Below are 16585 nucleotides of genomic sequence, written 5' to 3' on the forward strand. Positions count from 1 at the left end.
GATTAATCCCCTCCATATATTACGTACAAGGTGCAAAACAAATATATGGATAACTAGTTTTAAAATCAGAAGTCAAGATTAATGCATGTTGCTGTGGATGACATGACAATTACAATTTGTGATTGAGACTTTAGCAAGTGTCATGGAACTTGATGCATGAATGTTTTTCGCAGACCACATAAAGTGATGTGACGGGCCATATTTTACCCACAGGCCTCAACTTTGACGCGTGGACGGAAGGCAAAGCATTTACAGAAGGCAATATACTGTATAGGCTACAATGACAGTCGACATAAGAGTGCCCAAAGGTTTTTGACCTTAGATTAATAATTAGATTAACTACATAATTATCAATCAGCCAACATCCCTCAACCGACGTCTGCACAATCACGTCCTTAACACGCTTGACACACATTGGCAGCCTGTGAACTATCGTCACTCACGCCTCCCGTTTAAAACGTTTCTCTCAGCCCTCCAATTTTGCATGCTTTGCCTTCGGTGAACTTTACAAGATACAAACTGAAGAAAATAATCACGATAAAAGCGAAACAGCTCTTACCAAAAGGTGCGATTGCAGACTGTTGAATGCGAACAACTTCCGGTGACGCGGGTCACGAGCCACTGGAAAATGACGACGACTTGTTTTATTTTTAAAATACTTTTTGCAAAAGAAACCGATAAAATAATTTGGGTGCAGTGTACATTAACACAAATTATATTACTAATATGCACAAAGACACACAAATATCCCCCAATTTCCAGCTTTCGCGATCGACTAGCTAGGTACTAGCTAGCCAATGGTCGGTTACCGGTCGACCAGTGGGTTCTAACTATCGACTTGCATACATGTGTGGTACTGGTAGCACTGTTTTTAAGATTATAGTTTCATTTCATTCATTGGAACACAGGCTTCAGTTTCATTTCAGCTCCAGACGTAAACGGTTTCCATCTTAAACAACTTGATATTTTTCCGACCATTACGTGGTGAAATCCATTAGAGGAGCGAATTCAGTCTTGGAAGCTGAAGCTGCGGGTGTTCGATCACTTCTGAAGATGTTCTTGAATAAATGCTTGGCGCTCGATAGTTTGACACGGCAAAGACCCTCAAAACACAAGCGAGCTGTCGCAGGCTTCAAAAGAGGAAAACAAAATAGAATAGCGTGGGTATTACATCACTATTCCAAAATCTCCTTGCGAGGAAAATGGAAAAGAAAAGGCCAAGACATGAACTCCAACAGCAACACAAGTGATGGAAAATACCAACGACTCAGCTGGGTCTCAATCATTTATTGTGTTAAAGGGAAAAAAAGGTTACATTTTATACATTAAACGACTAATCTCATGTGAAGAAGATTTTGTTGTATATTAGTAAAAACCGGTGATAAGACAGAAAGAGTGAAGGAGTAGTGATCAAAAGGAAACCTGACGTATTTCAATGGGATTGACCCCGCCGCCCGCATGCCCTCATTTAGCTCGTTTCCCCATCATGATTAACATAATGGTGACAATAAAAAGACAAAACTGGAATTCAATTAGATGGCCAGCGCAGTAAGTCTTAAGGATATGGATGTCAGTCACGCAATAATGTAAAAAGAAGGATAAACAGTCAGTTTTGGTCTTCAATATGCGAGCAACAAAAAAAAAGACGGAAAAGATGAAATAATCCCCCCCCCCCCCCCCCAAAAAAAAAAAAAAAAATATAATAATAAAGAAAAGTCCCAAGTACAACAACAAAAGGCCAGTGATGTGTTGGGTAGACTGCATACAAACACTAACCATCAAAATGGGCAGCTTGCCTGTTTCAAATTTGAATGTTATAATTATATGATACAGGAGGGGGGGGGGGGGGGGGCAGAACCAGTCCAAACAATTGGAGCCACGAAGGTTGATGAACGGATCTTTCATGAGCGCTTTTTTACCGGTATCCAGGGCCCGGCTGAGCATAGCCCTGACCGTAGGGGGGCCGGTTGCGGGCATATGGGTTAGCAGCCCCGGGCGGAGGGGTGACCGTACTGCCCGGAGGTGGGGTGTAACCCGGACGGGGTTGGTACCCGGCGGGCTGGGAGCTGGGCGGCATGCTGTAGTTGGCGGGCTGCGATGCTTGGGAAGTATAGTTTTGGGCCGGAAAAGCTCCTGCTGGGTACTGCTGCGGTCCCTGAGGAGGATGCGGATGAGCCTGCTGAGCCTGCTGAGGCTGCTGCTGGCCACCCTGGTAGCTCGGGGCCGGCGGGCCGGCGGCTGGGGCCTGCGAGGAGGGTGGCGCGTAGTTCTGGAATTGCTGCTGTTGCGGCTGCGGAGGACCAGACTGGGGGGCTCCCGGCTGGGGGCTGTACCCCGCTGTGAAGAGAGCCAGAAAGCAACAACAATCAGCTATGAGGGAGGACCACAAAGTACGCTTTGCTATTCAGAAGATGAAATTATGATCAAAACCAAAGAGATAAATCGCATAGTGATGGATTTTGCTCATCACATTATGAGGCGCAACAGTAGAGGCGAGGGTTATGCACTACTTCTTCTAAGGGGGGGAAATGAAGTCGACTTCACATATAAAGCGCAGCGTCATCTTTCCAAGAAAATTAAGGCCGTTGGGTGCACCTCATACACTGGAAAATCTGGTATTGAATAACTACTTTTCAAATCTGAAGTCTGCAATCATAACTCTTATTGGGGTTTACATGGGACAACTTAAAATTTTGGTTGAGACTTTAGTTAGCATCATGGCACTTAACATGCTTGATTTGTTTTTGCCGGCCCAACGCAATGATGTGGCGGGCCAGATTTGACCCCCGGGCCTTGACTTTGACACCTCTGCTTCTTTGAACATTAACCGTTGTCACTTACCAGGATACTGCATTCCATACTGTTGAGACGGGGCGCCCGGCTGCTGCGGAGGGTATCCACCTGGGGCCTGGTACTGTTGGTACACCTGACCTAAACGTGGCGGCAAAAGGAAAACCGTCACCCGCGTGATCATCTCCTTGACGCTGCATGCGATCAGTCGCCGGGACTGCCCTAGTTAACGTTTCTTTACTCCGCAGCCTTTGTGGGGTTTTCTTCTTGATAAACATTTCCCACTTTGGAGGTGTCCTGAGTTGTCGGCAAACACAAGCTAAAGATTGGGGGCAGTGCCTTTCAAGACTATCAGGAAGACACATGGACAGTGTCGGCTTTGCGTGCGGCCATCTCCCTCGGCAGACGCGTCTACATTTGCAGACAGTGACTTCCTGTTGCACTCAAATGAGCCATGACTTCACCAGACCACACTGCCTACGTGCACGTGCAGGACGGCGAGCGCCCGTGCCAGCTATCGCTAAAAAGGACGCGTGCCCTTCCTTAAAAAAAATGACAGATGAGAGCAGCTCCAAAAACAGCCAGTGGATTTTAACTCGTTCGCGGCCATTCACAAATTTATTTGGGAATTGAAAAGTGGGACGTGGAGCGCCATTCTCAAATTTGTTCAGGTTTTGTTTTTTTGTGTGTGGGGGGCTGCCGATAAAGCGCCGGTCAGACCTCTGGCAATGTTTTCCCCTTCGACAAGGGGGCAGCATTTGCCTTTTGTCCACATTAGCGCTTTGTTACAGCTTCAGCTATTGTTAAAGCGCTATATACATCATTATGTATGTACAGACGCTCCTCAACTTATGAACGAGCTAAGTTCCGAACAGTCATTCGGAAGGTGAATTTGTTCGTAAGTTGCTTCAGTGCTATATTTTGTATGGAATGTATGTTTAAGGCTTATATAAATATGTTTAGGGTTTGTATAAATATGTTTAAGGCTTGTATAAGTAATCTGTATTGGTTTGTACTGAAAAATAAACAATTAAATGTATGCTTTATAAAGATATGTACATGCACAACTGGAGACAAAACCACATATGTCACTACAAAAATATTCATCAGTACTGTTGTTCATAACTCGAATGTTCGCAAGTAGGGAAGCGTCTGTATTGTATTTTGTATATCCGCCCCCATTTCAAGCTCAGATAAGTCCAGACCAATATAACTTAGGAATGAACTTTTTTTTCTGAGGAAAGAAGAGTCTAAAGTTTTTCTAACGCTGAATTGAATGTTTATGTAGTCCTAAAACTCAATATTTTGTGGGTCTTGGAATTAAGAGTGAAAATGACAAAAACCCTGGCACTGCAATGGACACATTTTTCCACATGGTCTGGCAGTGATTGAGTTAAAAACGTGACATTTGTTAGTTGGTATTTTCATTGACTGGGGGATGGAAGTCATAGGCATTATTAAAACAAAACAAAACAATAAAAAAACTGAGACTCAGTTAAATCTGATAAGGCATATGGTGCACATGCCTTCCCAGACAAATACTGGAGTTTGAAGTAAACACAAAAAGTAAGGCGCACAGACATTGAGGTTGGCGGCCATGTGTTGCAGAATTTAACTTATGGTCATTATTATGGGCGAAAACGTGTGCGTGTTTGCGGACTTGGCCGCTATTATTCCTTTTCCGTGGTCTCCGCTATTATGTAAGCGCTACAAAGAGATCAGAGGCTGTTAGGAAACTGTTTAAGCTGCCAATTCACACTAGGTTGTATAATAAATATAACATTAATATTAGGAGGTGACTGATGTCACAAAAGATGATTTATGAGGTTTTTTTCCCCCCCTTTCGATGTGAACCAGATGATGAAGCAAGATTTTTCAGACTTCATTTTGGGAGGGACGCATACAAATGAACACTATTTCCATGTTCTACTCAGTTCAAATCAATATTGACTCAACGAATACGACTGACATTCAAACCGTTTAAGTGACACTTTTACAGACGCTCCCCACTTTACGAACGAGATACCTTCCGAGCGGTTGTTCGTTAAGGTGAATTTGGTCGTAAGTTGCTTCAGTGCTATATTTTGTATGGAATGTATGTTTAAGTCAAACACTAAACACGGAAGTATAAAACACAGACGCTCTAACAGTCGTAAACTAAATTCACACCTACTGTAGTACGCCGATATATATCCTTGGTAACTCGTTACTGAAGCTGCTGGCACGAAATTACTGAATTATGTGCCAGCAGCCATTACTTTGTTATGCATCGCGTCCTCCTGGAGCGTCAACTGGGATGAGGGATTTCCTCACCGCCCACATACTCTACGCAGCCAATCGTAAGCGAGCTCGGCGGATGGGGGCCTGAACTTGTTGCCAACACTTCAGCATAGCTGGGCGCTGATTGGTCAGTCTTGGTGTCCGTTGCATAAATATCCAGCGTGTGCGTGAAGTACACTACGCAGCCAATCGCAAGCGAGATCGGAAGGAAAAAGCCGCGCCATACAAAATCAAACTTAAAGCATCTTTGTTTTTCTACTTCTTTCTACTTTGCTGCTGTGAAATGTAAATTTCTCCACTGTGAGACGAATAAAGGTAAATCCAATCCAATCCATTCTCTGTCGGAACATTATTTGACAGTGTCCCCGCAAAAATGTTTGTATGTACCATTATTCGTTAGTCGAATGTTCGTAAATTGGGGAGCGTCTGTATTTGTAATGTGAATTTTCCTGCACATTTCTAGCTTTATTCCCTCCAAAGAAGGACATTTGTAGCGTTGGATTCCTCTGAAGGCTTGAACATTGCCTTTGTGAGGAAGCAAACGCAGGGCTCCGTTTAAAATCAACATTTTCCAGTCATCGCATACACAAGATCAAGCGTCGCATGGAAAAAAAGACTTGGTTGAGCGGCAGCTTTGTTCGCACGTTGATGCTTTCTTTCGTTTTCTTTTTTTCCAGCACAGATGTAAACGACTGCCAAGAGGTCCACTCACTGCGATCTGTCTAACAAGAGATTCTAATCAAACGACGCAGTCACTTAGTTCATGGCTCTTATTAGCGGCGCGCTAAATGCAACAAAGCAACCAAGGCTTAAAATAAAAGGCTTGCACCATTTGAATCGCTACACTTTAGCTGGCAGCCTGCTCCAATGATACAAATAACGAGATCAAGTTGACAACCGACGACGACAATCAGGGGAGGGAAATTATTTTCAGGCAAAGAAATTCCCATAAAGATGGAGGGAAGTGATGCTGAACATCTGGATCGCAAAGGGACTCCAGTGAACTTCGCACTTCATGCGCAGCTTGACTTTGCAAATGTTTGGAGGGGAGGAAAAACAGGACAAAACATGCCATTATTCATTTTTTGGGAACATGACGTGGTGTCGTTTTGTCATCAATTTTGACAGTTCACCTCATTTGACCTCAATCCGCGAACTGGAATGTCACGTGACCAAACCCGGACAAATGTGATCCGCGTTTTCCCAGACTGTGCAGTCATACCAAACCAAAAACTATCAAGTGTCCTTGAGAGTTTTGAAAGCCGCTTCTTTTTTATTTTTTTTTTATTTTTAAGGATTATTATTAATAAAATACTAGGATGACGAATGTTTGAAGCTGAACTTATCTACAGTAAAGTCTCGTTATATCGATATCGGATATATCGATAGTCCCGGTTATATCGATACTATTTCTATGCACGCACGGAGAAAATTACATGCAAACAGGGTCGGATATATCGATAGTCCCGGTTATATCGATATTTTTTCGGACTCCCTTGAATAGCGATATAACAAGACTTTACTGTATTGTATATATATAAGTTAGTATATTCTAAGGTGTTTCCATGTATCTTACCATCCATGCTAGCTGGGGGTCCTTGCTGCCCCCCAGAAAAGGGAGCCTGCGCTTGGTGAGGCAATCCCGGCTGAGGGAGCGCGGAGGAAGCGATGTTATCGGGGGTCCCTGAGCGCTCTTCGGGGGCCGCTGCTGTAGGCGGAGCTACAGATGGCAAAGAAAGAAAGAAGGGACGGCTGAAACCAAGGCCCGGTAAACAACAGCTGCTCGACGGCGAATCAAAGCCAATCGCAAGTTGCCGTGGTTACGCGGGCGTCATCCGCTGATGATTAACTCATTCGCTAGAATTCCCGATTTTTATTCGGTGGTGTTGGTGCTGATAAAGCACTGGTCAGACCTCTGGCAATGTTTTTTCACTTCCACAAGGGGGCAACATTTTCTTTTTGTCCATGTTAGTGATTTGTTACAGCTTCAGCTGTTGCGAAATCAACATTTATTGTATTTTGTACACCTGCCCCCATTTCAAGCTCATATAACTCAAGACCCATATAACTTGGGAATTAACTTTTTTCTGATGAAAGAAGAGAGCCTATGGTTTCTAACACTGTATTGCATGTTTAGATAGTCCTAAAAGACAATATTCTGTGGGTTCTGCAATTGAGTGAAAATGACAAAAACCCTGGCACTGGAGTGGGCACATCGTCTGGCAGTGAATGAGTTAAGAATGATTGCGCAATACCTGGGGACTGGTCCTCGCTCAAACCAAACGCTGAGATAACATTCTTGTTGACTTCATCCTGGTTCTTCAAGGGGTCAAAGGCGGACATGCTGGCCGCACTGACCGGGGTCACGTGCTTTGCGGCGCCGTCTGTTGTCGCCACCTTGCCTTCACGTCCGTCCACTGTTTCTAAAAATGACAACAAAAATACACATTAGCAGTCATAAAGTGTGGTTGATATTTTCGGTATTAATCAAAGTCACTCAACTATATTGTCAAATATGCTCATATGCATGACGTGCAGCACAGATGAAATTAAAGCTCTCTCGGACCCAGCGTGCAAGGCACTTTTAATGTGGTGAAAAAAAAGACAGACAATTGACAACAGACAATACATAATAATATAATAATAAACACGAAAACGCCGAAAGAGAGAGGAGGGGCGAGGCATGTTCACGCGCCGCCATCATGGAAAGTCAATGGCGTATCCCTTATGGCCGTGATTGTGTCTGATGCTGATGTTTAGAGTGTGCTTTGTGGAAAGTGTGACACAGACCGGTCGCGGCAGGCCTCCAAAACTAAAAATCCTCCACTTGTCTGTAACATTTGCGGAGGTTAGTGTGATGTGTGGCAGCCAACGATAATGCTTTTTTTTTTTTTTTTTGGGGGGGGGGGGGGGGGGGGAGACTTGCCGCTTTTGGCACTTTGCTCAAAGCAAGATGGTTAGCATGCAGATTTTCAGCTATTAGCCATGCTGTCTCCACATGGAAATTGAATGAAACACTAGCTTTGGTGCAAAACAGACGAGTCCTATTTTTTTTGACTGTGTGGTGATAATCAGAAGCGTCATTTGAATGCTTTTTCACAGCAGGTGAAAAAATTATCCCATTGAAGGGAAATTATTTTCACCACGCAAGAACTTCGAAAAGACATTTTTTGGGAGGATATTTACCAAAGTAGATCATTTCCCGGCCTCACTTGACTTCCATGAACGACTTTTCTTGCAACCAATCCCCACGTTTTTAGCTAACCTGCTTGGGGATACGCCAAGCGATGTGGGGGAAGCCCAATTTGCGTTTTCATACAAAAATGGATGAGGTGCCACAAACTTTTGATGTCCTTTGGAAGTTAAGACAACATTTGGGAAAGGATTACCGTATTTTCCGATGTTTGAGGCGCACCTCCAAATGAATGCTGTATTTTCAAATTGTTCCATATACAAGTTTTCCAAATATAAGGCACACCACATTATAAGGCTCTACAGTAGAGGCTGGGGTTACGCACGACTTTTTCTACAGGGGGAAATGGAGTCGGGGGCTGCTGACAGTCGTTGCGAAATCTGTTGTGGCTCAATATGACTTCACATAGAAGGCGCACCTGCGTATAAGGTGCGGGGTCATCGTTTCAAGAAAATCAAGGCTTTGGGGTGCGCCCTATATGACGTAAAATGCTCTGCTTGCACCCACCGTTGCTCCGAGTTGACGTAATCATCGTTTCTGAAAATTCAAAGGATTTCTTTTGTTGTGTGTTTTTTACCGCTTTCTGGGGCCATGGCGGCCACGTCGGCCTCTTTTGGGGGCTCAAAAGTATCCAGGAGGGTGTTGACTTTATTCCTCAGCTCGATGAGCTCCCTGCGCAGGTACTTCACATGACTGGATTCCAAAGGTCTTGGCTGACCGTTCACTATCGATGGGGAAAAAAAGATCAGGAGCAAGTAAACATTTGAAGATGTGGCAGTTTGGACGCTGGAATCCCTTATTTTAAATGTAACTTCATCTCAATGGGAAGTCATGTTTTAAAAGTTCAACCTTTGATTTTGGTCGACCTTTTGTACAACGCTGTCCTGTAATAATGACCAGACCATTAGAGCATCGTGACAATTTGTCAACTGTGCTATATTCAACTTTTAAGCACCCTCATTTTCCTCACTTAAAAATAAGATAATGGCGAGGGGGAAAAAATTCCACTAACAAAGCAAAAATGGACGCCAAGACTGCTGGACATTCCTTTCTCACACACTCACACACACATACATTCACTTTTTGAGTGGATAATGCCGAACAGAAATGTTGAAGGTCAGAAGGCACTTGGCGGCCGGCCTCCTCCAACGCTTCTCGAAGCTTTGACGCCATGTGAGGGGAGCACTCGCGCACGTGAGGTCGCGACATGTGACCACTTTGGCCTTCGCTTTGATTGGAAGGAAGAAAAAAAAAAACGTTTTAACCACCACCCACCATGTTTTTTCTTATGGTAAATAGATTCCTGGCTAATGGCAGCTGCGCAATGACAAATTGACTGGAACCAGAGCACAACAAACTTGCACGTGGTCCCATTAAAAAAAAAAAAAAAAAAGCAGACGTGCAATTGCACATTCCACTGTTTTTTGTTTTTTTAGCCAAATATTTTGTTTGTACAGTGCTACTTCATTCCATGACATCATAATACGACAGGCAATGTTTTACAGTGCCAAGCATCCATCCTCTACCGTTTAGCCACTTTGATGTCCTGGGAGAGTTGAAATCGATCCAAACTGCCTTGACAGTCAGGGTACACCCAGTATTGGAAAGAAAGAAACAAAAAAGACAAAATAAAAACCTCAAGTACAAAACGTACCTGGCTGCGGTGATACCTCAGCTTACGAACGCTTTAGCTCACTAATGTTTCGCCTTATGAACATTACAGTCGCGAGGATATAATGAGTTTTCGGCGGACGAACCAAACCACACAGCGCCACGGTGGCTGGGGGACGAGTTTTCCACACACCCTTTGAGTGCAGACGTGGATTTCTATCGAGTGGAGTACTATTTCTATTAAGGGACCGAGGGTTACGCCGAAGAGGACACAAAAGAAAATGACGGTCGAGCAGAAGAAGAAAAACACCAACGAGGTGTGCGTTTGTGTGACTTAGCGTCCCAGTACCAGTATGCTAAGTTCGACCATTGCTACGTGTAGCTAAGGGTGTTTCTGTGTTGTCGAAGTAACAGTCTCAGGCAAAAATAATTAGAGGCTAAGGCTGAAAAACCTCTGTTGATTCAGATGAACAAAAAGCAGCGAGCAGGGGACAGTGCGAGTCAGGGTATTATCGCAGAAAAAGCACGGCAACTTCACTCGGATATCATCAAGAGGCAACTACATCAACGACCATCACAAAGGTCAATAAAACGACTGTTATACAGTACAGTTTATTTCTTTAATTACAATACAATAGCATATTTATTATACATAAAATAAGGTATATTTGTGTCGTTTTAAGGATTATTTAGTCGAAAATGATGTTTTATGGGGACCTAGGAACGGATTATTGTACCTTTTAATGGTTTCTTATGGGAAATAAATGTTTGGAAGAGGAACTTTTCGCCTTACACACAATTTCTGGGAACCAATGAAGTTTGTAAGCTGAGGTATCACTGTATGATCAATAACAGCAAAACGGCCATGTCAACATAAAAAGGAAATGCAAGTGAAACGCACCGAAACAGTCGAGGAGATGAAAATGAGAGTCTTTTGTTCACTGCAATCGATCGCAGCCAAACAAAATTAAAAGGAGTGGCTGAACAGAAGTGACAAAATGGTCTCCACATGAGATTGAAAGACTGTTAACGCAAAATGATACTCAACGCAACTACTTTAAATGACTTGTTTGCCTTATAGTAAATCCCTCCACCTCTTTTTGGTGGAGATTTTACAAACAAAACACACAAACTTGGAGCATGTAGCATGAGACAAACGCTTGGCTGGGGAGGAGCAATAGTTTGAAATTAGAGCTGCACTGCCCTCTAGTGAGCAATTACAAAACGATTTCAACTTACCAAACAAAGTTAACTTGAGAATTCGGCTGCACTGGATGGCGAAGGAGAGGTCAGAGCTGTCGAAAATGGTGATCAGGTCATCGTCTGGATAGAAAAGAAAAATAAGAAGTTGAGCCGGGAAATGAGTTAGCAGAAAAATAATATTTCATCAATACGACACGTATGATTTTGGAAATTGGGAAGAAGCTGGAGTCCAATTCCAAAGAATAATCATATGGAGGCGAGGCTCTATGAAGGAGAGTTCTAATTTTGGTCCGTACTAAAAAAGAAGTCCAAGATGGCACCCGAAAAGCAAGTGCTCTTACGAGCCTTGCATTTTTGGTTGATTTTGTGTGTGTGTGTGGGGTTTTTTTTTTTGTGACTGTGTTGTTGTGCGTCGTGTGGAATGGATTCGGATTGTTTTTCAGCATTTTTGGCCATGACATTCATCAAAGAGGAGACTCTGCTGAGCGGTTGCGCCTTTTCGGCAGCACCAATATGCCAGCACTGTTTTTGACCGTCATCGCTGAACAGCTCTGGGGCGATTGTGCTTTTTTTTTGCGCCCGTAATAGGAATTTTCACAGCCCCGCTTTGTGCAACGGAAAAGTTGGTGCTGTTGGACAGTCTGCGGCTGGATGGATGTATGGCTTGAGGAGTCTGCAGCTTGGAATTGAAGCGGATTTACGTAGAACAGGAGATGTGAGACAATTTATTTTTGTGAACGGATGCTACAGCTTTGTGTTTGCTTTCAACATTTTACTTGTAGCAGACGTACACACTTTAGCATGACGTCACCTGATCCATTGGTTCAAGAGACGCTTTGATGCTCTGCTCTTTCATTTAGGACTGCTTCATACACAAAAGAGGGTGCAAAAAGTCCTTAACATTAAATGACTGTCTGTGTCTCTTGTGTTGTGTCACATTATTTATTTTGTTTTGTTGTTGTTGTTTTGACTTGAAGATGGCGCTGCGAGTGGCTGCCTTTACAGCAGCTCCTGTATTTTGTTTTTCTACTTCTTCCTTTCCTCCTACTTTCATCACTTAGCTGCTGTGAAATGTAAATTTACCCACTGCTAGACTAATTAATAATGGTGAATCCAATCCATCCAGAATTATTCAAACATTCTACTTGTATTGCTAAAATTAAACAAAGCTCTCTTGGGAAAGCTAAGCAATCATGAAGTCGTGTGAGAGGACGTGATCCACCTTCATCCTTGTATTTGATGGTGACCTCGTCGTTGCTCTGCAGTTTGCCCCGAAAGACGCGCTGCATCATGAGCACCAATTCGTCGTAAGTGATGTCTTCATTGTGGATGGGAATGCGTCTGATGTCATCGCCCAGTTGGGCTTTGATGATCAGCTTCCCGCTCAGGTCCAGCTGGCCGTTCATGGTGGCGTCCGTCCAAACTGCTGCTCCAACCTCCCGACTGGGAAGGAATGACAAACGCCCAGTGGAGACATTACCAAGATTAGCAACGTGGGGGCGCGGGGCAATGGGAAAATGCCCACCTCACAGCAGGTAATCTCAAAATAAAGTCAAACCCCGGCCGGAATAACCTCATTTAAAATAATTATAAACAGGAATCGCTCAGTGTTCAACATTCAATGTAAATGACTTGAAGCATGACAATTTGTGTTGACAACGATGACTATGTCAACACACAAAAACAGCCCAGAGGCAGTAGACAACAGAGGCTCTGGCCTACGATCAAGATCGGAGTAAGCAATGACGCAAGTGGGTTTTTAGTCCGTCCCCATATCGTTTGGGGTCATGAATACTAGCAGAGTAACTGTTGCTATGCTAAATTTCAAAGCGATTTTTTTTTTAAATCAAATCATAGAACTGTCAGCTGATATCCGTATGTTGAGTAAGCTCTCTGCGGAAATCAACGGCGATGTAATGAGCAATTGACATCATTACTGACTTCTTTGATGAGTTTAGCTTTTTAAACACTTTATGATGGAAATCTCGTCAAAATGAAACTTGAAATTAAGGGTGAAAATTTGACCAATTAATCCATGTATTGTTATGTGTATGCCGCGTTGGTCTTCTTGGACGATATGTCGCATCATGTGTTTTTTTTTCTCATCATACTGCATTAAAAAGTGCATTTGTGCACATTGGTGGGCTTTGAGCAACTTGAACAAAAATATTTTTAGTCTAAATATTTTCTGGAGTATAATCAATCGAGTCACCCGACAGGGAAATAAGCAGGTCATGTTGGCTCATAACTCCCAAGAGTCTAAGGGTCAAGCATCAACGTGGGAGCTGGCAAGGACCTTCACGTGCTAATGAACACAGTTTGACCAAAAACGCTATGGTGCCAAGCTGGGTTAACTTGAACAACGTGGTCAGTCTGCCCTCACGGTTGTTGTTGTTGTTGTTGCAAACCGGCCGATGAACAATCAGCCATCGACAGGAAGGCTCTGCGTTGCATTGTCGCCGGATGAATAATTGCCTGGATGCTAAGGATTGCTGTGGCGGCTAACGCTGGACGTTAGCAGGGGACATCAGACGTCCATTGTCAGCATCCTCACGAAGGGAAATATTTCGGAATGGGCGATGGACCGACAGCTCGATACTTCACCAACAAAGACGGCCAAAGTTGAACGTGCCAAGTCATCCCATCGTAGAAGTGATGACGCTGACAACTTGTCACAGTCAAAGTTTGCTAGGCCTTTTTGTCGTGTTGGCAAAGATGGCAACACGACAATTGCTTTGATATGACATACATGGAGTCAATATGTATTCTAGAACAAAGGTCAGCCATGACTGACGTCCTCATTTGTGAGCGTCGATGACATTAAAATGAAACATGCTCGCTTACAGCTGACACATCTAACAGACGGGCGAAAACACGGCATTAAAATAGAAGCAAAAAAACTGATGTGGAAGTTGCACCGCGTATAGGTCTTGAGGACGTCTATATCGACCTTCATTGGATCACAAATACTTATTTAACCAAGCCGGCCTGTTATCTCATCGAAAATGCGAACCTATCATTAGCCGGCTAGGTAGTTAGCATGTTAGCTAACTACACCCACTCACACAATACACGTGACATTGGATTCGACGACTCGCTAGCCAAGCCCAAAAATAATGTATTTTACCTTGTTGTGATAAACGGAACAACGCCGATTTACACTGACTATTCCCAAATCGTGGAAAAGTAAGAGGGTTGCTAGCCTAGCAAGAGCCGGACGGCGGCAGCGGCATCAGGAAGTGTCCCGGATCAGCCTCAGCTGTCAACCATTACGTGGCAGCCCCGCCGCGCATGCGCCCAAAGTACATTTATTAATCAGCAAACTATAAACACTCGGAACATAACATTTTATTCAGTCGAAATTCACCATGCACGACACAGTGTTATCCCACAACATTAAATGAAAGTGATTTATTTGAAGGAAATACTGAAAAGGGAATGTATAATAATAATAAAAACAAACAGCTGTCCTTTTGTCTTTTAGCATTTCCGTGTTTATACTCGATATGAGGCGTCTTATATGTGAAGTCATATTGAACCAGAAGAGGTCTCACAACTACTGTCAGCAGCTTCCAACTCCATTTCCCCCTTTAGAAGAAGTAGCGCCTAACCCTAGCCTCTACTGTAGTGCCTGATAATGCGGTGGGCCTTATATTCGGAAAACTTTTATATATTTATCCAGTATATTATATTTGGGAGACTTTATTGACTCATTGAAGGTGCGCCTTATTTTCCGGTGCGCCTTATACATGGAAAAAATGAGAAAAGACACCATTCATTGGGGGTGCACCTTATACTCTGGTGAGCCTTATACACCGGAAAATACGTTACATTAAAAGAAAAATAGCAACATAACCATAATAAATACAATCACGTGATTCCTATAGAATGAAGCAATGAAAAAAAACAACACATTTTTTAACCAATCATTTCTTCTTCTTCTCTTGCGTGGCGTTAAACCACGAGTCCAGCAGCTTCTTCATGTAGTACAGCTGCCACGCGTGCACTTGCACAGCCACCACCATGAGCAGATACATGACAGTCACAGCGGAGAAGCCGAAGATGAAACGGTACGCTTTGCCATGGCGATACAACTGCTGCGCCAGGGGGAACATCTCCATCCCGCCATAGATGAGCGGCGCCACGGAGAATAGCCCCGCGCTGATCATGGACAAAACCAGGTAGCTGATGTTGTTCTTGGGCAACGACAGACTGCTGCACAACAAGGGGACCGCGCTGAGAAGGTAGGGGTACTCCCACTGGTAGGGCATGGCAACAAGGTCATGTGACAGGAGGTCCAAGTGACTGACGGCAACTTGGGCGGCTATCAGTAGCCAAACCAGGAGGTGGATCACATTTAAGCGCCGCACCTCCCACTTCAAAGAAGCGCTGCAACATGAGGAATGCACAGATTGTTATCTTCCTATTAAATTCATCGGGCTGCAGTCATAGTTGTCCGTTATATTGTCTTTTTTTAATTATTTTTGTGTTACATTGCCATTGTCTTTATATAAAAAAATAACTTCATATAAAACAAGAAATATCATACCTCAACCCTATAACACACTGTTTACTCTGCAATCCCATGGCCACTACATGAATAAATAACTGTGTAAAAAGGGTTTCCTTGCCTCATTTGGTAGTGTGGATTGGCCTTCTCTCTGAATTTAAAAGCACTTCCATTAGTGGCAGCAGGTTTGTGAGCAGCACGTGACGTCATATTGAGGTGGGGTAGATACCTACTGACAAAATACACATTGGTCAAGTGAATCGATTGCCGTATTCCGACAAAACTGGTTTGCTATGACTGCTGCCGTAAAATCAAGCACGCTTCCCACTCAAGATAAACAGACTTGGAAAAAAAGTAGTTTATATTTTTAGCATGAAAAGAATGCGATTTGATGTTGGTACATAAAATAGCATATCTAAACAAGCTTACCAAATGTTTTTCCGCCGGCCTGCTTCGAGAAAGGCACCAAACAAAAGATGTCAAGAATCAATGAGCTTCCGTCAGCTAAGCGCATGCGCATTGCTTCCTCTTACGCCAACATCAGCATCTGGTCCTTCTGCTGCATTCGCTGAAAATGGGAAATTGCACTTTCCGATTTGTGACGAGGAAAATGATTCTCTAAAGTCAAGTCTAAACCCTTTCGAACCTTTCGAACTGGAACGTCCCAGTTGCGGACTTTGTCCACCTATTCAATTTCTTAACCCTCTTATTTTCACAAGCGTTGCAAAGTTGACCCCGAGTTTATCGACTAACTGTAATGTGACGTTACTTCTGACGTTCCTAGACAACGGCGACTATCATGAAGACCGTGATTGTAAAAACGAATTTACAATATTGTAAACATATATTTATGTTTCTCTATTATTTCAATACTTTGGTTATTTGACATAACTTCACGTAACACAACGTCTTTTGCACTCAGTCCCTGCATGACGTTTTTTGTGTGAAATGAATGGAGATGAAGATTAAGATCTCCCTTTATTTTTATGAATGGAATA

At 43.3% G+C, this 16585-nt stretch overlaps 2 protein-coding genes across 3 annotated transcripts; both read right to left on the reverse strand.

Annotated features, from left to right (window-relative positions):
- Positions 1 to 1272: 1272 nt before the first annotated feature.
- Positions 1273 to 14352, reverse strand: tfg (trafficking from ER to golgi regulator). Its single transcript, XM_089002942.1, has 8 exons — positions 14205 to 14352; positions 12300 to 12520; positions 11114 to 11197; positions 8841 to 8987; positions 7326 to 7493; positions 6647 to 6790; positions 2842 to 2931; positions 1273 to 2337 (listed from the first exon to the last, which is right to left on the reverse strand). The coding sequence occupies exons 2-8, from the start codon at positions 12481 to 12483 to the stop codon at positions 1916 to 1918; spliced, it is 1239 nt and encodes a 412-aa protein (XP_088859068.1). The 5' UTR covers positions 12484 to 12520; positions 14205 to 14352; the 3' UTR covers positions 1273 to 1915.
- Positions 14353 to 14862: 510 nt separating this feature from the next.
- On the reverse strand, positions 14863 to 16120 carry jagn1a (jagunal homolog 1a). Of its 2 annotated transcripts, none has more exons than XM_089002688.1 (3): positions 16017 to 16120; positions 15709 to 15816; positions 14863 to 15466 (listed from the first exon to the last, which is right to left on the reverse strand). In XM_089002688.1, exons 2-3 carry the CDS (start codon positions 15795 to 15797, stop codon positions 15004 to 15006), a joined length of 552 nt encoding a protein of 183 aa, XP_088858814.1. In that variant the 5' UTR covers positions 15798 to 15816; positions 16017 to 16120; the 3' UTR covers positions 14863 to 15003. The 2 variants fall into 2 exon arrangements, with proteins under 2 accessions (XP_088858814.1, XP_088858815.1); XM_089002689.1 differs by having other exon boundaries at positions 15709 to 15819; positions 16017 to 16091.
- Positions 16121 to 16585: the final 465 nt, after the last annotated feature.

This window comes from Hippocampus bargibanti, linkage group LG08, assembly GCF_051943395.1.
Source record: "Hippocampus bargibanti isolate YZ-2025 linkage group LG08, ASM5194339v1, whole genome shotgun sequence".
Lineage (NCBI taxonomy): Eukaryota > Metazoa > Chordata > Actinopteri > Syngnathiformes > Syngnathidae > Hippocampus > Hippocampus bargibanti.